General features: G+C 28.4%; 2 protein-coding genes and 1 long non-coding RNA gene across 3 annotated transcripts; 2 read left to right on the top strand and 1 right to left on the bottom strand.

Moving 5' to 3' along the window:
• The first annotated feature begins 9,158 nt into the window (after positions 1-9,158).
• On the top strand, positions 9,159-14,954 carry LOC107901458 (transmembrane protein 135 homolog). The gene is made up of 8 exons (XM_016827473.2): positions 9,159-9,695; positions 9,785-9,925; positions 10,021-10,248; positions 11,041-11,248; positions 12,307-12,443; positions 12,941-13,021; positions 14,289-14,355; positions 14,440-14,954. The coding sequence occupies exons 1-8, from the start codon at positions 9,373-9,375 to the stop codon at positions 14,746-14,748; spliced, it is 1,494 nt and encodes a 497-aa protein (XP_016682962.2). The 5' UTR covers positions 9,159-9,372; the 3' UTR covers positions 14,749-14,954.
• Positions 14,955-18,482: 3,528 nt separating this feature from the next.
• LOC121230348 (uncharacterized) lies at positions 18,483-19,367 on the top strand. Its single transcript, XR_005928281.1, has 2 exons — positions 18,483-18,732; positions 19,110-19,367. It is a non-coding gene; the product is annotated as an uncharacterized lncRNA (long non-coding RNA).
• Positions 19,368-19,744: 377 nt separating this feature from the next.
• LOC121230347 (multifunctional methyltransferase subunit TRM112 homolog A) lies at positions 19,745-20,560 on the bottom strand. Its single transcript, XM_041114954.1, has one exon. The coding sequence runs from the start codon at positions 20,334-20,336 to the stop codon at positions 19,962-19,964; it is 375 nt and encodes a 124-aa protein (XP_040970888.1). The 5' UTR covers positions 20,337-20,560; the 3' UTR covers positions 19,745-19,961.
• Positions 20,561-25,232: the final 4,672 nt, after the last annotated feature.

Below are 25,232 nucleotides of genomic sequence, written 5' to 3'. Positions count from 1 at the left end.
TTTTTTTTAAAACCTGGCTAAAATGATTTTAAAACCTGAAATCGGGGTTTATATAACCCTACCAAAACGGTGTCGTTTTGCTTAATTCAATAAGCACTAAAATGGCACCGTATTATGCAAAGGATCCGCGTGTTGACCCAGTTACCTGGGGAGGATCCGCGTGTTTTCGTAAAGTGGGTTAATTGCCCAATTGGTCCTCTCGTAATTTTAATCTTTATAATTTCATTTTACTTATTTTTTAATTTAGCCCTAGTATTTTAATTGTGATTCAATTTGGTCCTCACAGTGGCTTTAAAATTGAATTCGTGGAAACGGTGTCGTTTTGGGATTAGGGCAAATTGCCCAATGAGTCCCTCGGTTTTAATACGTTTTTAAATAGGCCTAAATTTTTCTTTTATTTTTTAATTTTGCCCAAAATTTTTAATTACTTTTAATTTTAATCCCATACACTTATAAATTTATTTATTTTGAATTTTATTATTTATTTAATATATATTATCATTTTATATTAAAATTCTATGTTATATTATTATTAAATATGGAAAATCCATTATATTATATATTATTATATTATTTTATATGGCATATGTATTATTTATATTGTATTAATTAAAATATTTTTTAAAAAACATATGTATTATATATATATTTTTAAAATGTTAATTATGTATAAAAATAATAATTTTTTTTATTTATGTATATTATATTATTATATATGTTTCTTATAAATCTTATATACATTTTATATATTTCACTATATTTATATATTATTTGTTTTCATATTATTTTATTACATATTATATTTTACTCCATATGATATTTTTTATATATTATATACATTTTATCATATATATTTTTGTTTTATTTATCATATGATTATACACTATATATTTTATCATATTTCTTTACATTATCTTTATTTTATTATAAAATATACACTATTTTTATTATTTATTAATTATTTACATTCTTAAATTATTTTTTATAAGTATAATAGCAATATTTAATACATTATTTTTCTTACATAATAAGTTATTATATTTTATAGTCTAATTTATATATGTATATATCATTTTAAAAAAAAGGGGTTCTCTTTTATTATCCTTACATTATTTAGTATATTTCTAAATAGCTTATTTTTATTCAACTTATATTTTATACATTTTAATTTGCTTAGTTTTTGGTTTTCTTTTGTTGCTTAATAGGTTAAATTTTACATATCATTTGTTTTATTTTTAATTGAATATTTTATATTGTTATTTTAAGAGTATATCTGCATGAAATATTATTATGTATGTTTAATTTGCATTGATTTATTTTGCCATTTTTGTATGTTGCATGTAACGATAATGCATGTATATATATGTCATTATGGCCATGCATAAGGTGATAACGTATTGTGTAATTTATGTTATTATTTATTATTCTCTATACTATATTTGCATAAAATGATAAAGCATGCATTATGTAGCTAGGTTTATTTAATGTTAATTTTTTTTGTAAAATACATCATCATTTTCAAAACAAAAAATATCTCATTTCAAAAGGTTTTTTTTTTTTTAAAAAAAGCAAGGCAAAGTTTCGATATTAGGAAATCGAGAAGTAGTGCCCTAACATGCTGGGTTGCGATTTCTCGTTTGTTTAAATATCTAAAATATCCTTCTAAACGAATTTTTTACAAATCACAAGATGATTTCAGTTACGAAAGTTTAAAGATATCGTATCCAATCATGCTAGATGTGATGTTTGTACTCTTATGAAGCAAATGAATCTTGATACTTTTAATTTAAAATATTACGGTTTTAAGGAAATCTCATTTCTAAATTCTTTCAAAATTTTGACATTAAGACAAAATTATTCAATTTGGTACCAATTTTGGGTGTTACGAGGGTGCTAATCCTTTCTCGAACATAACCGACTCCCGAACCTGTTTTCTCGTAATTTCGTAGACCAAAACATTTTATAAAGTGATCCAATCACACTTTAAAAGATTGGTGGCGACTCCCGTTTTCGTTTTTCAAAAGTCGATCCCCGTTTTTCAAACATCCCTTTAAAAAATGGTTTCAACAATTATTTTATTATACTCTAAAAACAAATAACATCAATCTGGACATAATTTTTCTTTACTCTAGTAACAATATATAAAATAATTATCTTTTTTAACAAATTCACAATTAAATTGAGGTTGGATTAATTCATCATATAGTTAAGTAAAATTAATAAATAATAAAATTATGATTTATTGTGATAATCATCACGCCATATCCACTTATAATTGGTTTTTTATATAAAAATCTAAAAAAAAAATCTAATCTACGGGATTTATACAATGGTGACCTAGGTGTAATTAAAATAGATACTATATATATAATAGCTTAAAATATGCTTTTAAATCCTTATATTTTTTTGTATATTTGAAATATAGTTCTTTTATATTTCATGTTTTAAATTTCGGGTTCAATTGTTAACTCCGTCTAATTTTTCTAATAGTTCATTAATATGATATTTTAAAATAAAAAAGATACTCACTTAATAGTCATGTATAACATTACACATTAGATCAAAATTCGTACATAATTTTGAGTTTTGTCCCTTTTATTAGTAGTAACTAATTTTAAAATTAAAAATTGAGAAGGATTTTTTTGGAAAACATTGATGTTAATCTTATCATTAATGATTTTGCATCTCAAAATGCTTGTAGAACCCATTTTTTTTTAAAGATTTTTTGTATTTTTGTAGTTAATGACATAAAAGTAGATTGGATGAATTTTGTTTTAATGATGTTAGAAAATTATATTATTGGCTTAATTTCATAACACATTATTTTAATGAAATTACCAGTATATAATTTTATTTTATTGTATTACATTTTATAATTTTTTTAAAAAGGTCTGATTTATTATTTCATCTAGGACCTCAAAAATATTAAGAACAGACTTGTAGAAACCTCTCTAAATGCACTTTGGGTTTTGGCTAATCTCTTTATAACATCGGACATTTTTCACACAAATGAATCCCATTTTAAGATACATAGCACAACATTTTTCAGTCGTGAGACATAACTAACAATTTGTTAATGTACTCTCATACATAGCTTAAGATTATTGATAACTAAACCGACCTAACAATACGTCTTTCTTTGGTCTTTCACATTATTTGCATGATCTTACCAAACATATCACATATTTGGTATAAACAATTTCACTTGGGATAATTATTCCACATAAAACATGTTGTACAAAATAAACAAATTTTACATAATTCACATATAATTTCAATATATCTAAATTAAAACATAAAAATACAGGTCATAAAATACTCGAAAAACACTTAATCTAGTTGATTTGATTATCGAGATTTATTAACTTGCATAGGTAAAAACAGATATAAACATATAAACTTGTACCAACCAAATGATATTTTATAAGCACATTTAATGTAACACTTTATTAAATCAAATAATTAATCTATATGCAATTAAATTAATATGGGAAGTCACTAAATTAAAAAATAATTAATAGTTAGAGTTGAATAAAACTCGATTCGGTTCAAAAACAAAATTAAATTTTGAGTTATCAAATCAAGTTATTAGAATTATTCGAGTCAAGTCGAATAATTCGATTCGAGTTTCAAGTTCGGGTCGAGTTGAATTTCACAATTCGAATAACTCAAATAATTTGAATAATAGATTGGTGTAAATACCATTTTGGTCCCTGACAAGTTTGAAAATTAACAAATTGGTCTCTCTCACAACAAAAATTTAAAATAATTTTTAAAATTCATAATATTTATAAAAAATTCAAAATTTTTATTTTTAAAAATTACAAAAAATTCTAAAAATATATAAAAAAAATTTAAAAATTTTTAAAAAAATTTAAATAATAATTTTGGGACCTAATTAATGATTCAATTTTATCATACTCAATTATCTTATTTTTTTAATATTTTTCTTTGAATTTTTTTCAAATATATAGGTTTCAAATTATGTGCTTTAATATGGAATTAGTTATACTGTAACAATATTTTTATTTGACATGTTTAATTTTTTTAATTTAACTCGAACAATTTCATTCGATTCAATTCGACTCGACTCGATTAAAAAAAATTCAAATTGAGTTAAGAAAATAAAATAGGACTCGTAAACTCAATTAGCTCAAAAATTTTTGACTCAATTCGACTTAATTCAATTCTAACATCCACCCTACTAACACCTACTTACCCATATGAAGTTGTGAGAAGACCATTGCAATTGAGTTCCAGCACACTAGGCTGGGCTAATTCCCAGATTGCTACAACTAAGTGGATATAAAGCTTTTAATAAAATCCTCAAAATTGTTTCTCAAAAATTTAATGGTTTTCTAATTGTGATATGGGAATCAACACTAGAACATGGGGAGTTCATCTCACATTTATGTTTCTATTCTGTTCTAAGGTTTTAATGAGTGTGATTATGGGTAAGGCATGGTAGTTGCCTCCAGTTATCAGACTCATTGAGCTAAAGACTACGTATGATGGTGATGGGTGGGGCTAGATTAGTTGGAGTTTGGGTTGATTTTATATGTGGTATTAGTATTATATATAATTATTTAAAGATAATCTGGTTCTATAAACCTCGAATTATACTAAATTTGTCCATATCAATATATAATTAACACAAATTAGTTTAAGCTCGTTCATATTTTTATTTTTAAAAATATAATTATTTTTATTTAATATTTATTAATTATATACCTATTTGTAGATATTTTAGTATTAAAATTTCAAATATAATTAATTTAATATTTTTTAAATATTTATGATAAATTTTATTATGATATAAATATTGTTCTTGATATTAATTTGAACTAATGATTAGAGATATTCATAGTGTAGATTAAGCTCTTAAATAGTATCAATATCATACATAATTATCCAAATTCAGCTTAATTAAGAACATGGGTCTTAAGTTTTGTCAATGTTCATTTATATTTGTATATTCCTAATTCAAACTTGTTTAAGTCCACCCATATTTTTTTTATTTACAACTAATAATAAATTTTATTTAATATTTATTAAATATATTATCATTATCTTTTTAAAATTTTTAAAACAGAAATAACTTAATATATTTTTAATATTTATATTATAGTATATTATATTTAAAAGTTACATATTATAAAATAAATGAAATATATATTATAAAATTAAACATAACAGATAGGTGTTTTTGATGTTGTCAACGTTTTTTTGTAGGTGATGATTTCCTTGATTATAGAGCCACCATCCAACTGCTATCAGAATTTTGACTTTCATAGCTTAGAAGCTTGGCTTTAATTAGGATATAAATTAGGGTAAACTCTATCTAACGTAATTAAACTTTTACAGGAGAGTCTTTTAACTCTACAAAATAATTATTTAATTATTCGTAAATTTTTATTTAAATTATTGGTTTTTTAAATTTACTGATATACGACATTTTTTGTTCGCACTCCCTGCACTAATGAAAAATTCTTTTTTTTTTCTATAGTGCAATTTTTTTATGAAACAACTTTGAATGCCACGAAATCGCGAACCATAATCCAAACAAATTTTTTCTCTGATCTCTAACACTTATTGTCATATCGACTTGAATTTAAAGTGTGTTACTAAACTCATTGATGGGTACTGATAAACTATATTGACCGTTAAATCGTCACTCAGAGCTTACTAGTTGAATCTAAAAAAAAATTTAACAACTTGGTGACTTTAATAAAAAAATTTTGAATGATTTAAAAATTATATTATAACTTTTTAAAATTAAACTATTAAAATATAAATTTGCTAATAATTTAATGGTTTTGATGATGATGCATTAAAGGTTTGTTAGTTGGTGGTTGCATGTACAATTACATGTTTTGGTGATTTTTTTTATTTTTTTTTATTTTTTTATGAATGTTACACTTTTGATGTTTCAAATGATTTTAAATATTTAAATGGTTTCAAATGATCGAGTCTAGTTGGTTATTTAAATTTTGCCTTTTATTATAATTCATTAAAAAATTTTCAAATTACTGAAATGTTTCCTTTTTCCATCAACATAAACTTTATAAAATGGGAAAAAGAATAAAAAAAATCATAAAACCACAAATTAACTTTTAATCCAATATGAAATTTAATGGATGAGCATTGTGTAATTATATATAAAATATTTTAATTGGAATTTTTTTTTACAAATTTATTTTCAACATAACATCATTTTTTATTTTATTTTTATGTATAAAAATAATTATATTTATTAAATATAAAAAAAATATTTTTTATTTTTTAATATTTACCATCAACATTGAACCAAAATCAAAATTAAAATATCATACATATCAACAAATTTTTGGTAGAACAATCGTTAGAACTCAAATTATTCCTAAAAAAAAAAAAGTAACATCCTACTAATAAATCACAACTTGTATTTGTATTGAATCTAATTATTCACACCACAATTGTTCTTAAAATGATAACAAGTAATCATGTGTTGTTGAAATTTTGAAAGAATGAATTTTAATATTAATATTTAATAAATAATTCCTGAAATCATAATTTATTTTAAATCAATTTTATTTTAAGTGAAATGAATTTTTGTTAGTATCCAAAATTTTCGATATCCTTCCAACAAACTGATGGAATAGGATGATGCATTTCCGTAAATTATAATCATTAATTTATTAACTGGATTTTTAGTAAGTAATATGTAAAAATAACAAGCTAACATGACATTTCATATATGATAGTACGTTTGTAGCATCAGATTTTGAAAATAGTATAACATAATAAATTTAATAGTTATTATTTGGTGAGGATGAAAATTTTAAAATTTGAAAAGTGCGTGACTGAAACAACTAAATTAAAATATAAAGGCTAAATTCTTAAATTTCGTAAAGTAAAAGGACTAATAGCAGCATTTAACCAATAAAAAAAACTAGAATTTAAGGTTAGATTTACTTTTTTCATATGTATGGAACACAAATTCTATTTGAAGACTTGGATCAAATGCCAGCGTTAGATTGAAAGGAACTATCAACCATGTTTATCTGAAAAAAGCATTATACACGAGTTTTGTACAAATGTCGTTTTAGGCAAAAATCGTTGAAAACGCCTTATTTATCTTTTCAAATTCGTTATCAATGATTTAAATTGTGGTTGCAGCCCTATTTTAAGCCGCGTTACATATTTATCACGATTGCGGATATAACAGATGCTATTGTGATTATTGCGGGTATCGCGATCGTAAATTTTTTTTAAAATTCACACAACTAATAACTAATAACAAAGTAAAGAAAAATAGATATCAAACGAGAATAGCAAAAAAATAAAAGAAATAACGGCCTGTTATTCCGCAATTGGCCATTACCAGTTAAATTGCGGCCATCATTCACCGCTATTGGTGTGACTCTGCTTCACACTGCTATTTTCAGCAATAGCAGTTTCGGACGGCGCCGCTATCGCTATATAGCAACCACTATTCCGCTACTAGACCGCTATTTACATCCCTGGTCTTTATACTATCTTGATATATATATAATTTTTCATGTCATTTCACAGTTTATATTTAGGATTTGTGACTGTCTATTCTTTTTAATAATGTTATTTTTAAGGTTCGAATTTTGTTCTCCTTTAAAAATATAATGTACTTTATCATTATACCGCACATTTATTGCTAGCTATTGAACTTATATTAAATTTATTGGATATGGTCTCTCTATTTTAAATTTATAATTTAAAAATAATATGTTATCTATTAACAAAAATAAAAAAGACAGTTTAATATATTTTATTATTTTAGTTATCTTTAAAATTTAAAAAAAAATTAATTAATCAATAAATAATATGTTTTAATTTTTATAATAATTTTTATTTTTTAAAAAAAATACTATTTTAAGTACAATTTTAAAGTATAAAGATTATATTGAAAATTTCGATAAAGGTTTAAGGGCTATCATGATATTATTCCATTTATAATTTTGGGACCTAATATAGACCACCTAATCCGTATTTCTTTTTGCCTAAAAACACCTCTCTCAAGGTGACGTTTTCACAAAACGCCATACTTAAAAATGGAGTTTTCTTATAAACACCTATATGACCCATTAAATAATGGACGTTTGTTAGGTGAAATGTGAAGTGCAATGTTTTAGTTTTTCTTGAAAGTTTATAGATTATTCCCTTCCAAGATTGATTAATCAATTGCGGACAAAGTTTTAACTTGATTGGTATAAGTTTTATTGTCAATGCAGGAGGACGTGGATTCAAGCACGCTTAATTGTATTATCCTTCTATTTATGGGTTGGGGGACTATAGATAATTCTAGATATTATGTCAAAAAGAGCAGAAAAAAAATATTGATTAATCAAATTAAAATCTGTACATAACAATAATATATGATAAGACTCAGAGACCCAAATATAATTATGTATAGCGAGTCGAATTTAAATATTTAGGACTCGAGCTTTGCTTTTACCAACCATGTCAAGGTTTCATTGACAAGTTCAATGTCTTTGAAATAAAATATTTGTTTTGAGTCTTGTGAACTAAAAAAATGAGTATTGAAAAATTTACTTATTTAAAAATTTAATTGGACTCAAATTTGAATTTAGTTAACACTCAAAAATGGCATAGACAAAATAAAATCATTAAATAATTTAGGTAAAAAGATTTCTCTTGTTCCTCTTAATTTTAAAATTGAGTAAATTAGTCTCTCTAAACAAAATAGAGCAATTTGATTCTTATCAATTTCAAAAGTGAGCAATTAAGGATAATTAATCACGATGTTAATGTCTTCCATCAATTGTACATAATTTTGATTAGTATAATAACAAATTTAGCCCTCAATATTTATATATATTCATATTGGCCTTAACTCTAAAAAAAAAGCTTCAATATTTACACAAATATTGTGAGATAAATTTATTAAATTAGAATCAAATTGATAGAATGTGTAAATTTTAAGGACTAAATTTATTGTTATATTAATCAAAATTATGTATAATTGATGAAAAATATTTAAGTCGACACTAATTGTCACCTTCGAAATTAACAGAAATTAAATTATTTTAATTTTTTTAAAAAGGTAAATTGATGTGTTTGATAGGTATGAAAAAAGGGGTTAATTTCTTTTATCCTTAGGCCATCTTCTGATGAAAGGGAAGTAAAGATGGATTTTGGTTGGAAGGAAACTGAAAGCAACCGCAAAAACTGTTACGTGACACGTGCCGGTGTTCTCTTGATAAACGAGCAGAAAAAAAGTGTCCAATTTCTCTCCTACTTTGAAATTTCAATTCCTAATTTCCCATCGGTCCCCCAATTAATCAATTCTTCACTTACTGTCTTCCTCCTCCTTTCTTCCCCAATCAACTTGGTTACATGCGCCCCCTCAAATCCCTAGCTCACACCACCATGTCGCCGGACGGTGATGGAGCCATCAATGGCTGCTGCCCTTTCTCCTTTTCCTCCGGCGAGAATGGTATCCCCGGATCCCACGACGACACTTGTAAGCACTGCACAAGATCCCAATCTTTGTCATCTTCTCCCTCTGCTCTTGGCTCTGATTCTGTTCTCTTAGTGGACTCGAATAAGTTGCGGAGAATTTTCGTTGCTTCCGCTAAAGGCTTCTCAATTGGAGCCGGTCTTAAAGGTGGCTTAGCTCTCTTCTCAATTCTTGCACGCTTGCTGCGCAAAAAATCACGGTATTTTGTTAATTGTTATGTAATAAATCTTTTGTCTCTTGTTCTTTAATTTGATTTGAGAATGACAGAACAGTAATTTCTTGATTTAGGAAAGTTGAGGCGTTTACTAATAAAGAAGCTATTTCTTTGGCTATTAAGGAGACACTTAGATACGGTCTCTTTCTTGGAACTTTTGCTGGTACATTTGTTTCGGTAGATGAAATTATTGGTGAACTTGGAGGACATAACAGGCAATGCTCTTCTCTTAATATTCCTCTCTTTAGTTGAAATGAAAGTTTTTATGAACTTAATTTTGATTTTAGTGGATTGTTAAATTTTGCAAAAGGACTGCGAAATGGAGGGCATTAGTAGCAGGACTGGTTGCAGGGCCTTCCATGCTTCTAACTGGGCATAACACGCAGCATAAAAGTTTAGCCATATACATACTCATGCGAGCTGCTGTGTTGGCATCACGCTGTGGAATCAAGAGCAAACGGTTTGGGAAGCTGTGTAAACCCCTTACTTGGAAACATGGTGACATATTCCTTATGTGTCTCTCCTCTTCGCAAATTTTGTATGTTTCTATTGTTAAATTATTTTTTTTTTCTGTTTTTTTTCTTTTGTTCCCCTACTATTAAACTTTCTTGCAATTCTTTTTGTTGAATCATGATTATTATGGGTCGTAGAAGTTAGGGTGACTAATAAATTTTCCATCCTCACCCTTTTTGATCCTTCATACCAAGCAAAGCCTAATCCTCCTGGAATTCTAGTCTTCTAGATTATGAGCCCAGTCTTTCCAGTCAAGTCGGTAAACACTTTTTAATTTTCTTGTAGGAAGATTTAAGAGGAAAAGAAAACGTTGTACTGTAACATTTTGTATGCATTCCGAAATATATCAGTCTATATACAAATGAGTCTAATCAGCAGGCCAGGGGACTCCATTATTCCTTTTCTTTGTCTTTTTTAACTACCATTCAACCTGTTAAAGCTGTAATTCAAATATTTGCCTGCTGCCTTGTAAGCTCTGTAGTTAAAAGTTTATTCGATCTTGGTTTCATAGCAGGAACTTTGATGCTTAAATCTAAAAATTGTTCAAAGCCTAAGTATGTCACAGCATATGTGAAAAGAAAGTGTAAAAAGATTTGCTTGAATTACAAGTGATCACACTTTTTTTTTGCACATTTGGAAAGGGCATTATGTAGCTTAGATATTGTGTAGCTTTACAAGTTGTAAAAGTAATGGATTCTGATAAGCACAGTATGGGGAAAGCTTAATATATTTTCTAGGAAAGACAAGTATGTATTTATGTATGTATTATTATTTTTTGGGGAGAATAACTTGGAAGTGAAATCATTTGTTTTCTCAGGTCATCTTACATTTTGAAGCAAGACAGTTTGCCCCCATCATATAGGTCCTTTCTCAATAAACATGGTGGAAAGGATCTTGTCATCTTGCAAGGTGTAAAAGAGATTGCCAGTGGTCTTCCATTCACTAATTTGGAAGCAATAGAGAAACTTTACAAGGCATCAGGAGTAGATGTTAAATTAGATCCAAACATGAAAATCCCTTGCTCGGTACGATCTTTGTTTCTCCCATTTATGTTGTTCTGCCTAGTAGCATTAATGTGTATATCTTTTTGTATGTGTTCCTTCTTTAGTTGCCTCTCTTTCTTCCTTTGGGACTAAACCAACAACAGCAAAGTCCTTCCCCCCTGCGCAGTTTCCACAAAAATGAATAAGATTTTACCTTTGTGCTTTAATTATCTTGAACCATGTCTTGAGTAAGATCGCTAGAGATGGGTGCTTTTTCCATACAGGACAGAGATGGAGGCATATAATGTCATCATGAATATTAAGTTAGCTGCTTATTGCATGAAGTGTTTGGAAGAATTTGAAGAAAATAAGTAAGGTCTCGGTTAAGAAATGCAAAATGACTCTAAGCTTTTTGGCTTCCCTTCATTCTGTTCTATCTAATAAAGCTCATTCTTTGGAGAGATAAAAGCTCCCCTTCATGCTGCTTTATCAGAAAATTCAACAGGAAAGGCTGAAAACTAAATGAGAGGGTATGAAGAGATTTGAATAGAAAAAGTGCATGTCCAAACTTGAATGCACAGTTTTTATTTTGTTGCTCTGTGATTTTGAGAACTAATTTAATGCTTTTTTGTCTTCTTCTTGGTATTTAATGCTGACTTTTCATGTTAAAGTTCCTAATGAAGGCATTTTTGAAATATTAAGATCATGCAGTTATTATCCGCAGCTATCCATTTCCATGTAAAGCGCGTTATTGTTCTTTTGCAGTCCCTATAAATCTTGCAATCATCAGTTCAAAACTACTTCCAAAATATAAGTTATTTGGATATGGATAGTGGATATTGGTGTAGTTTAACCACTGTATTGTGTTTAATTGATCCCTTTGTGATAAGATCCTTATAATGATTGCTTTAAGCAAGATGCTTGATTGCTGAAATAAAATGAGTGTCCTGGAATTATTTTGTTTGTGTTTTCTGTTTAATTTACTCAGATACGTTTAGGAAGTTCAGAATAGACTTTACTCAAGCAACTATTGCTTGAAGTTTGCTGGAAAAAAGTATATTGTTAATTTTGAGAAGCTTAAACCCTCAAGTTATTTGCAGATGATACATGGGAATCAATCATGCAGTGCACATGTTATTTCTTTTTTCACTGAAGGATATAAAAGGGCATTACCAGTATATCTTCCAGTTTATTTAATTCCTGCATTAATAGTTCATCGTCAAGACCTCTTAAAAAGGTAATGCAGTTAGACTTCTTTCTCTTTCTTGAAGGCTGTTTAGCTGAAAACTGGTGAATTTTTCACTTAGAATTAGCTACTTATTATCAAATGAAAAGGAAACTTTTTTACTTCATATGTTTTAGATTTTAGATTATAACCTGTACTTTGAGTCCTTCGTGTAACCACAGTAGGTAAATGCCCTTTAAAATTTGATGTGCAATTGAAGTTGTTATAAAATACGGATACTGTTGTTGCCAGCATGCTTTGCTTCATGCATATTGAGGTGGACAAAGAATTATATGTGCAATCTGGTTTTAAGCACATCATAAGTTTCTAGTAAAACCTACTTGTGCTGGTCTTTTGCTTCCTTTTTATTCATTCTCTCTCCCCCCCCCAAAAAAAAAAAAAAAAAATCCCAGCTATAACTGAGAACAATGTTGTTGTCGTTATTGTCTTTATACACACAGATGCTCTATAACATATCTGTCTGACAGTTCTTTTTGACCTTAATACAGGCCTTCCACAATATTAAGAAAGGGTATTGTTGGTACTGCCAGATCAAGCTTATTTTTGTCTGCTTATTGCACATCTGCTTGGTTAGTGTTCTACTATTTCTAATGTATTTCAACTTCAATTTTGAGGTGCCTCCCTTTTTGAAGTTTTTTCTTGGTACTTAGCTGCCACTGAGAATTTATGTTGCCGTGAAATTTTTTGGTCAAAATTTCATCTGATCTTTTCCTTGTTTTGTTATTTTTTGGTTACATTGGTTATTATTATGCAGATGGACCTTATACTGGCCAACAATCTTTATCAGTGTTGAGCAATCATTATTTCATATATTCACATGCCATTTATGGCTTTTAAATATTTCTTAGCTCCCTTGGTGGTTCTACACTTCTATTGTGGCAAGTCTAGTTTGAATGTCTTTTTCTTATTGTTCCAAAGCCTACTGTGATTTTCAGGACATCAGAATTGTTGGCTTTGACAAGGATAGTCAACACCATAGCATAATTTCCTGTAAAAGACTAAAAGAGGGAGAAAGTTTACATGAAATGGTGATAAAGAACCTAAGTTGGATTCTGATGAAGTTCTAAATTGCAACTTACTCCATCAATGCAGCTGGTAGTAATTTTAGCAATTTGATATATGTTTTAAGATAATAGTTACATAATATAAATAAAACGCAGTTGTCATAATTCCAAGCTATAAGAGATATTTTCCTAGCTAGAAGTGAATTTTGGCTGTTGGAAGGAAATAAGTAATAGATGAAAGTTTGTAGTGGCTTTGCTAGTTATGTGCATTATTTGAAGTCATGTGTCAAGTTGTGTAAGTTTGCAGTGCTGGAGGTAAATCCTGCACGGTAAGTTTTGAATAGGATAATAGGTTTTATTATAATGGCATTATAACAGTTGGTTTAGGAAGATGTTTTATGTTTCAATAGAAAATGAGAGACCGATATATGTTGGATGAATCCCCTAGCTGAGAAGAGGTTACAATATCATTAAACAAAATAAGAATGGTGAGCTGTGTATATGAGAAGAGCAATTATTCTCCTACTCTGTTTACCAAACATGAACAATATTCAGCAAGATAGTCAACATATACTATATACACATTGAATAACTAGATGGGTTTACTTATAGCAGATAAGATGAGTTTTGGCATTATTTGGTGTTTTTGTTGTTATTATTATTATGATGATGATGATGCTTTCCATTTTGCTTGGTGTCAACAAGAAGCTGATTACCATTCAAACTTGTACATATTGCTAAATCAAATTCTTTTGTACCTTGTGCTATTTGAGTTATGTTCCATTTAAATTATTGAACTTTGACATTGAACTAACCTTTAACTTTTAAACAGGTTGTGGACTTGCCTGCTGTTTAGGCTTTTCAGAAGATGTAACATACCGATGGTAGCAATGGGAACGGTAAAACAATCTTACTAATTTATATGCAAGTTATAAGCCAAAGTTTTGTTTTTTGTTCCCAATGTTGCATGTGTTATTGGGCAGTTTCCGACGGGTCTGGCCTTGGCAATTGAGAAGAAAAGTAGACGGATTGAGATATCACTCTACTGCCTTGCACGAGCCATAGAGAGCTTCTTTACATGCATGGCCGATATTGGGTACTTGCCACAATCGACGAATCTAAAGAGAGCTGATGTGGTAATTTTTAGTTTGTCAACAGCAATCATAATGCACTGCTACGCACAGGAGAGGGAAGTGTTTCGCTCCAAGTATTTAAACGTTCTTGATTGGGTATTTGGTGTACCTCCTCCTCCGTGTGAAACCCCTCGTTGCAAAAACATTTCCGCAGTTTGATTTGCAGGCTTTGGTGTTTAAGATAGGTTTATAGCTGAGTATTCTCTTCTGAAAGGTCAACAGCATTTTTTTACACCATAGGACAGGCAGCACGCAGGTTAGTAAATTATTCCCCTGCTGAGGTTTTTAAATTTCTGTTGATTTTTTATAGAAACAAAAGAGTGTAAACAGGATTTTGATTAATAGATTCCGTGGAATTTATATTCTTTTCATGGAGTTTCTAGTTTCCACGAGATAGATATTAGAAATAAGCTATTTATTCTAAAGTTTTTTGAACCCCGCAGTGTTTATTATCATGTTCATAGCCAGTTAAGGTTTTCTCTTTTAAATTACCACAAGGGTTAGAAGTTATTTGTTCTTATATAATATTAATAAAATTGGCACGTGTTACTTTATTTAATTTTTCTTGTGAAGTTTAAAGCTTACATTAACAACGTACCAAATAATTTTTCACATATATTGAAAAATCAACTCATCCAAAGCATGTAAAGTTGAAGTGGGTTGAGGATGTAATATGTGTTCCATAGTATATAAACAAATGGGTCACATTGTCAATCATGCTTATGGGTTGAGGGTGTAAATTATATTTTTTGTTATAAATATGTTTTATAATATATTTTTCTCGATATTAAATTTTAGTACCAGGATAATTTTAAGCCATAAGCGAAATATATGAATACACTTAAATTTATAATTGAATATTTTGCATATTTACATCTTCACAATCCTAGTAATATGTAAGTTATTTTCTAAATGTATTCATAAAATATCATCACAGACAATTATATTTCAGAAATCATATTAATATTTTTAATAACCAACATTGCAGATAATCACATTTCAATCATAATGTGGAAAGCACTAAACGACCCCTAAAGTTTGATTAAAATTATCTTTTTTTTATTTATTATATTATTTAATAACACTTGAATAATATTGTCGTAACCATTTTTTGAAAAACGGGAATCGACTTAGATTTTGAAAATGAAAACGAAAAATTGGAGTCGCTACTAATCATTTTTGATGAGGTGTGATCAGGTCACCTTAAATTAATCATTTTAATAAAAGTTAAGATTTACTAAAACGATAATTTTTGGTCTACGAAAACCAGAAAATAAGTTCGGGAGTCGGTTAGGCACGAGGAAGGATTAACACTCTCGGTACGCCCAAAATTGGTACCTAATTGATTAATTAGTGTCTTAGTGTCGAAGATTTGAAAACTTAAAAGAATTTAAAACACAATCCCTCTTTGAATTAATGCTAATTTAAAAATGATCGAATAAGTTAAAATGGATGTTAAGGACTCCCTCATCTCGAAGTAATAAAACGTCACGCCCAGTAAGTTAAGACACGACATTTCGAACTTTGAGAATGAGCTTGCCTTTATTTGAAATTCATGTATTTTAACCTTTTTTAAAAGGGTATTCGATTATTTAATGTAAGCGAGAAAAATCAAAACCCAGTAAGTTAGGGCACGATATTTCGAATTTCTAAATGTCAAATATTGCCTTTGTTAGCAAAAATTTTATCCCGAGGTAACAAAATGTCATACCCGGTAAGTTAGGGCACAACACTTCGTATCTCCGAGAATAAGCATTTTTCAAAACTCGTATTGCGATTTAAAATAGTATTCCGTTATTTAGGTTAAATGAGAAAAGTCGAAACCCAGTAAGTTAGGGCACGATTGTCTCGAATTACCAAATACGGAATATTTACTTTTATGAAAGAATTATTTTGGGTCGGGTAAAAGTTAGTATAACATAAGTCGTAATAAAATGGGATAATAAAGAATGCATAACAAATAAAAATTGATAGTCATAACAAAATTAACATAAACACGAATGTGAATGATAACGATGATAAGAGCAAAAATAAATGAATAAAACGAATAAAAAAGAAAATAACGAATAAGCTAGGAAATATTCAAAATTAAAAAGAACTAGTAATAAATAAACAATCATTATGTAAAACTAAATAATGATAGTATAGTAATGATAATAATAATATTAATAGTAATAATACAAGTAATAATTTTAGAATGATGTGTCAAAGTGTATATATGTATGTGTATATATAAATAAGTAAATAATATATAATGTGAGTGAAGAATAATAAAAAAAAAATAAGTGTATTTAAAGAGTAATGGATAAAAATATAATAATAATAATATAATAGTAGTAATAATGATAATAATAAAGTAATAAATCATAATGATAATAATGATAATAATTTAAGTAATAATATAAGTAAATACAGAGAGAATATGTATAATAATATAATAATACCTATATAAAATTAATTAACCTAATAACAAGATGATAATACTAGTAATAATAATAAGGTGGAAAACAATAATAATATATTAATAAGAATAAAAAAAATATTTATAATAACAATAAATAATAATAATAATAATAATAATGATAATAATAATAGTAATGGTAATAGCATAATAGTATTAGAAATATACAATATATATAGTATTAGAGGTAAATACATAATATATACATATTAGAAATAATCATAATATTAAAAACAACTATTAATAATACTACATAAATAGATATATAGTAGTAGTATATACATGATATAGTTATTAAAAAAATATAAACGTAAGATAATATGAGAAATAAAAATATATAAATGATATAGTATTAAGGTCTATGCATAACAATAAAAATACAATATTAAATATATATATATATATAAAATGTATACATAATATAATATTAAAATATTTACATAGTATATACATATTAATGATAATGAAAAAGAAGAAAAAAAAACTATTAATAATATTATATAAATACATACATATATTCATTAAAGATATATACATATAAGTATTGATTAAAAAATAATACTAATAATAGTAATAGTAAGATACTAATAAATAATAGATATAGTAATAATAAGAATATATAAACGACAATGTGTACCGGAGAAAATAAAAATAATAAAAGAAAATTAGTAACGTTATATATACGTAAACATATATATGTATATTGAAAACATATATACATAGTATTAATATTTAAATATATATAATATAATATTTAAGAAAAATTGTACATAATACGTACTTGATATAGCTTTTAAAGTATATATGTAATATAACATTAGACACATATATATATATGATAACATAAAAATATATAACTAATAATATTTAAGAATGTATACATAATATAGTATAAAAATATATATATACATAATATAGAATTTAAAATATACCTAATATATTAAAAGAATATATACATAATATAAGGTTAAAAAAATAATAATAATAAAAAACTATTAATAATACTATATAATATATATACATATAAGTATTAAGTGAAAATAATACTAATGCTAATAAATAATAAATATAATAATAGTAATAAAATATAATAGTATATATAATATTAAAATTAAAATAAAATAATGAGAAAAAGTGAAAAAAGGACAAAATTGAATTAAAAATGAAGTTTTGGGACCAATTTAAAAAGAAATAAAGGGAATGGGATTAAATTGCATGTGCGAAAAATAGTGCAGGGACTAGTAATGAAATAAATCCATTCGGCCTAAAACGCATAGCAGCAGAGGGACCCAATTATAAATCACAACAAATTTTGAGTCCAAATTTAAAAAAACTAAAAAACTTGATTGCATAATATAAAAGAAGCGGAGGGACTAAATGCGAAAATAGCCCCTCCAATGAAAACACGCGGATCCTGAAGTTGGAGCAGGTCGGGTCGCGGGTCGGCCATGGGTTAAGGCTCAAAACGACGTCGTTTTGGTGCTTAAAAGGCCTGCCCAAAACGACGTTGTTTTGGAGGTCTATTTAAGGCCAAATTTTTTTTTTAAAAAAATCACTTTCTCATCTTTTTTTTAAAAAAAACTCAGCTTTCACTTTTTTTTTCTCTGCAGGTACATGCTCCGGCGAGGACTCCGGCCAGTCACAGCCGGCCACCGCACACGGTGGCAGGAAAATCGAAAAAGGTAAATTTTTTTATTATTTTTTGTGCTTTTTTTTGTATTATATTTTTTTTATGTATTTATAATATAAATATGCATGCAAATCAATAGATAAAAATAAAATGATAAAATAAAAGAAAACACAATCACTTTAGGTATTTGCTTCTTGATTTTTCGATTTCTGATATTGGATTTTATTCGATGCAATTCTCTCGCTTTGATATTATTGGAATCACTATATTTTTTGCTCCTGTTTTCTTGAATCTTTTTTTTTTTTTTTTTGAATCTCTTTTTTATTTTTTTTTTGTCCAGAGAGAAAAATACATAACATTGCAAGGCTTATATAGCCATTTACAAAGTAGTTTTTAATTGGCTTGACATTTTTGCCTTTAAATTTGCAGGCGCAAGTGGGCGGTGGCCAGCGGCGGTATGGGCGATGGGACAGGGTAGTTAGCCGACAGTCAAGCATAGGGACGGTGGCTAGGTTTTTTAGTCTTCTTCTCTTATTTTTTTCTAATTGCTATGGGCTAGTGTTAAAGGGTTTTGGGCTGTTGGTTTTTTAAATATTGGGCTTTTTAGCCCGGGTATAATTTGGGCTATGCAAATATTTTATTTAAAAACTATTTTATTAAATTTGAAAGATCTATCACTTCAAAATTGATAGATTATCTCGTCAACATTTATAAATTTCCATTTTAAAATTAGAATTTACCATTTTATCTTAATTCAATTCATATTTATCATTGTATTTTTTAAATAAAATAACTTTCTTATTATACTAATTTTACATTCAACTACTTCTCTTGCCTAATGAAAGCTTTTTCAATATATATATATTTAATAACAATTATAATAAATTATAATTCAATTCAATATTCACTAGCATAATTGTGCTTTAACCCTTTTATATTTTCATTTAAAAATAACTAAAAAAAATTGTAAATTTCATCACTGTCGATAACAATTTAATATAAAAATAATTAATATTTTTAATTATATTTAATAATTTAAATGAAATGATTTACACTAATCATAATAAATTAAAATTGCATTATTATTATTTCGATCAGAAGCTTTTCTATGAATACTGATAAATGCATCGCAACTTTGATTCATTAAAATGCATTATTTAATAAATTAAAATCAGTGACATGATAATTAAAACAACACAAACAAAAAGAAAATGAAAGACTATAAACCCTAATTAAAAACCGGTGAGGCCCAGTGGCGCAGCCGTATCAACCACCATTCCCTTAAACCTCATCTTCATGCAGAAGCATATTGGGGATTCCCTTATTAACCGGAAACTTCCTGCCAGTCTCGGGACAAACAAGAGCACCTTCCTCAAGATGAAGCTCCAAAAGGGCATGGTGGAACTTCGTCAAGAAGTCCAGGTCCGACTCTAGCACCGACGGATCAGGTGCCTGCTCAGGAAGCTCGACGTAGCCCATAGTTCTGGCAGCATCGGAAAACGCTTTCCAATCGATCTTGGGAAATATATTCCTGAGGAAATCGTGGTTGATTTCGACTTGCTTCTCCACCACTTTCTCCACTTCAATCTTGAGAGGGAAGCCCTTGGTTACCCCCTTGATGTTTGACGACAACATGTTGTGAGTTAGCAACCTCATCTCTTTCCTCTGTTTTCCCTTTGCTTTCTTCGTTTCGGGCTTTGCCGTTATATTAAGCACAAAAAGCACTAGGCTGGTTTATGCTTAGCTTGTTCCTTGGGGATTTTGTAAAGTTCCTTGTCTCTTGTGATGGGTTTTGTATCGTTTAAAGGACGAATCTATCCTCCTTGTGTGGTCAATTTTTGGGGGTAATATAGTAAATTGTTGGCCCAATTTTGATTTGGGCTTTGTTAGCCCAACCTTAGAAATTAGGCATAGCTCAAGATATACCATTTTTTGGTATTAAATTAAATAGAAATATTATTAAATCTACAATTGGGCCTAACTCAAGTGATGGAAAGGGTTCAGGGATGAAGCCACGTAAGAAAGGACTAAACTTCTTTAGCTAGATGGGCAAATTTCGTTTTAGTCCCCTTACTCTCATTGGCTGGGGTAGGCCATATACCCTGCCCAGAAACAGACATTATTGACCACCAAAGTTCCATTTCCATTATGTTTTTCCCAAGTTAATTTCCTATACACCATGCAATGAAATATTATGGTACTCAATGAGTTAAAAGAATAAAAAAAGAAATGGTGACCGAAGGCTTTTTTAAAGAAAAATAAATTGATTTCTATTTAATTGCCAGGCAAATCAATGTGTGTTTTTTCAAGTGTACCACACCACCTATTTATACATAAACTATATGCTAATTTTAGGTTCGTTCTACCTACCACTAACTACATAAATTAATTTCAGATTTCTTTTCTAATTTTGGCTTTTACAATGTCAAAATCTGATCAGTCCTTCAAATGTCCCAAATTTATGATTCGGTCCCTGTTCTATTTCCCATGCTTTAATTTAACCCTTTCTTTGCTTGTCTTTAATTTAAAACACCCGAATTTCATCCCCGTCAATATTTAAACACAAAATTCACCAATTACCAGGAACTAATTTAAGAACAAATCGAGTTAAGCATGAAAAATATGCAAAATGAACAAGCTATCACATTCTCTATTATATTTCTCTTCTTTTGAAATTTTTGATTTTTGTACTTAACAAAATAAATTTCTTTTCTCTTTGGTGTTAAATAGTTTATTTGTTTTTGGTTATAACGACTTAACAATAAAAAGTAATAATTTTTTTTATATATTTTCAATAATTTTGCTTTTAGGCTCTGGTTGTTTATATTTTCTAACGATAGTCTTTAAATGTGGTTAGACTATGTTGCATCTTTTTAATTCCAATGTTTAGCATATTCTCGGTTATATGATCTAGTCTAATTTTTATTTTTGGTTTGCAATAGCTTATTAGCTCGACTTTCCTGCCTTACAAAGACAAAATGGTAGCTTTGGAGATGTACAGATATCTAGCTGAGCATCATGATGATTGGATCTTATGTTGTCATCGTCTTTATAAAAATTAGCTCGACTTTCCTGCCTTATAAAGACAAAAGGGCAGCTTTGGAGATGTATAAATATCTAGCTGAGCATCATAATGATTGAATCTTATGTTATCACAGCCCAAGGATTTTTGTAGTATGCCACCCAATTATGTAGTACACATTCAAGACAAGATTAAAAAAAAGCCCCATTCAAATAATAGAATGAATTCATATGAGAAGAAACTCTAGTTTAAAAATTTTTTATCGAATATGGAAAATGCTAATTTAAAAGTAAATAGCCAGGCTGCATTATACCCTTAAGTCTTGAATTCACTTTTAAAGTATCTCAAAAGTTTGAATTCCCAGTTATTTAAAGGTTCTTCAACTTTATTAGAGTTAACAATTTTTTTTAAAGCTTGAACTTCTTTTTTTTTACAAGATATTCTGCTTTAGTAGTATTAGCATAAGATTGCAGCAATCTTGCTTTGAACTAGTATGAATGTCCGTAAGGATCTCCTATGCTATTGTATTGGTAAACGGCAACACAGGATATAAGATTATTCTGCTTTAGTAGTATTAGCATAAGATTGCAACAATCTTGCTTTGAACTGGTATGAATGTCCGTAAGGATCTCCTATGCTAATGTATTGGTAAACTGCAACACAGGATATAATACATGGAGATACCATTAGACCAAATGTAAACCCACATATGTATTTATTGAAAGTCCTAACAAATTGGCAACTATTGGAACACGCCATATAGGCCACTATTGCAATAGTAATGACAGCAATGGCAGAAGAAGCAGTGGCATAAACTTTTCTATACTGTAGTCAATATAGAAGAAAATCACAGCCAAAGGATTTCTGTAGTATGCAATCCCAATTATATAGTACACATTCAAGACAAGATTAAAAATAAAAAAAAGCTCTATCCAAATGATAGAATGAATTCATATAAGAAGAAGCTCTAGTTTAAAATTTCTTTATCGAATATAGAAAATCAATAATTTAAAAGTAAATAGCCAGGCTGCATTATACCTTAAGTTTTGAATTCACTGTTAAAGTGTCCCAAAAGTTTGAATTCCCAATTATTTAAAGGTTCTTCAACTAACAATTTTTTTTAAAGCTTGAACTCTTTTTTTTTGCCATTGATGTAGGGTGTTGGAATTCACTGTTTAAAGGTTCCCAATTATTTAAAGCTTGAATTCACTGTTAAAGTACCTCAAAAGCTATTAACTTTTTTTTTTTTGCCATTGATGTAGGGTGTTAGAGATTCATACTAATTTACATGTGATTTAAGTTTTTAGAAAAATGGGTAATTGTTAATGGTCAAAATCGGATCATCCTAGTTTTCAAGACTTGAGTTTTGTAACTTAATTTTCAGCTTAAATTATTTAGCCTTGTACCAAACTATGTTAGCTAAATTGATTGTTAGCATTAAAAAGAACCTGAATGACATAATGTTGGAGTAAGATAGTCGAGCTATAGGAGAAAGCATGATAAGCACATAATAAGTTGTATTCTCAAATCAGAAGTGTTTTTTATCTTTTATTACATTTGGGGCAACTTAAAGTTTTAATTCTTTTTCCGCACTTTAAATTTGAGCATTTTGGTTGGTTGATTACATTTTGTAGGTTGTTTTTTGTGCTGTTTCACTATCATTTTTAATGTTGTTCCACTGCTGCTTTTAATGTTGTTTCGCTGCCGCTTTTAATATTATTTGGATATTATATAACCTTTATTTTATTTTTTTTATCTCTAGACAATCTCAAACTATATGAATTAGTATTTGATTCTTTATAAAATATAAAACATGAAATTGTATTTAGACATTGTAAGTGTTGGTAATGAGTTGTAACAGTCTATTACAATTTACTTTAGCAATAACCATGTTTAGACTTATTTACTTTAGTAGTAGCCTTGTCCGCTAATTTTTGAAATGACGATGATATTGTGGAAATTTGTTTGGCTATAGAATGTTCCTATGGTTAATTCTTCATTTGATCATTGTCTCCTTTGTTAGTTTAATTTTTATTTTTGGTTTGCAACAGCTATGTTGGAACTAGATTGTGCTATTATAGAACGGGATGATAGTGTGTATTATAGAGTGCTAAAGATTTCAGGAAAATAAATTAGCTCCATTTTCTTGCCGTTTAAAGACGAATAGAAAGCTTTGGAACTATACACACATTTAGTGGAGCATCGTGATGATCGGATATTATGTTGCCATCATCTTGTATACTATCAAGATGAATGGTTACTTGCGTTAGAATGTTTTAAAAAAGTAGTAATGTATTTTAGTGAAAAGATGAAGAAGTGGAAAGATAGTTTTTCAAATCGGAGTGAGGATATGCGGTTTAGTTACATTAGAGAAAATTTCTGTAAGATCTTTCACTGTGCTACTCGTATTTAGGGCTATTGGAAACTCGAGGAGTCTAACACACCCACTATAAAGGACTTAGGATCTACAACTAATACTACACAACTTTTTGAAGTCGATTAACCTTTTATTTTTTAACTTCTTAGTGCACTATATCATTCAGGTCGGCTTTGCCAACCATATATCATTTAGGTGGCAGAGCCGACCATATATTAAAACCAACCCAAGTGCACTAAGTATTGAGAAACCTAAGGCTTAACCGAGACTTACAATTATAAGAGAAGAGAACACTTTTATTAAAACACAATACAATTATAACATGACTCACAGTTACCTCACTACTCTTCTCTTCTCTATCTCTACCTCTCACACTCTCTTGCTTAAGGCTCTCCCTTATACCATAGCAAGAATGCCACCTCTATTTATAGAGTTTAGTAACCGTTAGATTGTTGATACATGTCAACATCCTTGTCATTGATTTTACAAATATCTAATAGCTAGAATGTTCATCTAGAATATCTAGTGATCTTCTAGATAATATCTTATTTCTTATATTCTAGAATCTTCCTAAGGAAATATCTTTTAAAAGGATAGGTTTGGATTTTATTTAAAAATTGTATTGGCTTTCAACAGGGCCAAAAAAAAAGTAATCAAAGGAAATGCAAAAGCATTTAACGCAATATCCGAAAAAGTGCATATTCATTACGAATATCGATAGTCAGGTAAAAATCTTACCCAATTTAGATGCACGTAATAGCAAAATGAGAGATGATATTGACGAGCTAAAAGTTTTGATGGACTACATCATCAATTTGCCGTTCAAATCTGCTATCCAAGATTATAAAAATTTCAGTATGCCAACTGAACTGATATCTTTTCTTAACAATCTCGATTCTAAAATATTGTAAATATGATTATGTATGAATTAATTTCATAATTTTTTTGTTGATTTATTTGCTTATGTCCAAATGGATAGGAAACACGTGAGTCTCAAGTTTTTACTGGATCCTCTCTTTGTTTGGGGATACGCTGATAAGTTCTGCTTCATTTTAAATTTGGATCACCTCCTGAAGAGTAAATGGATTGACCCAGTAGAGATGAGCATCGACTAAAACGAGTGTTTTATTTGGATGAATGGTGGACGAAGGTG

Source organism: Gossypium hirsutum, chromosome A06 (genome assembly GCF_007990345.1).
Source record: "Gossypium hirsutum isolate 1008001.06 chromosome A06, Gossypium_hirsutum_v2.1, whole genome shotgun sequence".
Lineage (NCBI taxonomy): Eukaryota > Viridiplantae > Streptophyta > Magnoliopsida > Malvales > Malvaceae > Gossypium > Gossypium hirsutum.
This window is presented reverse-complemented; position numbering and strand designations above follow the sequence as displayed.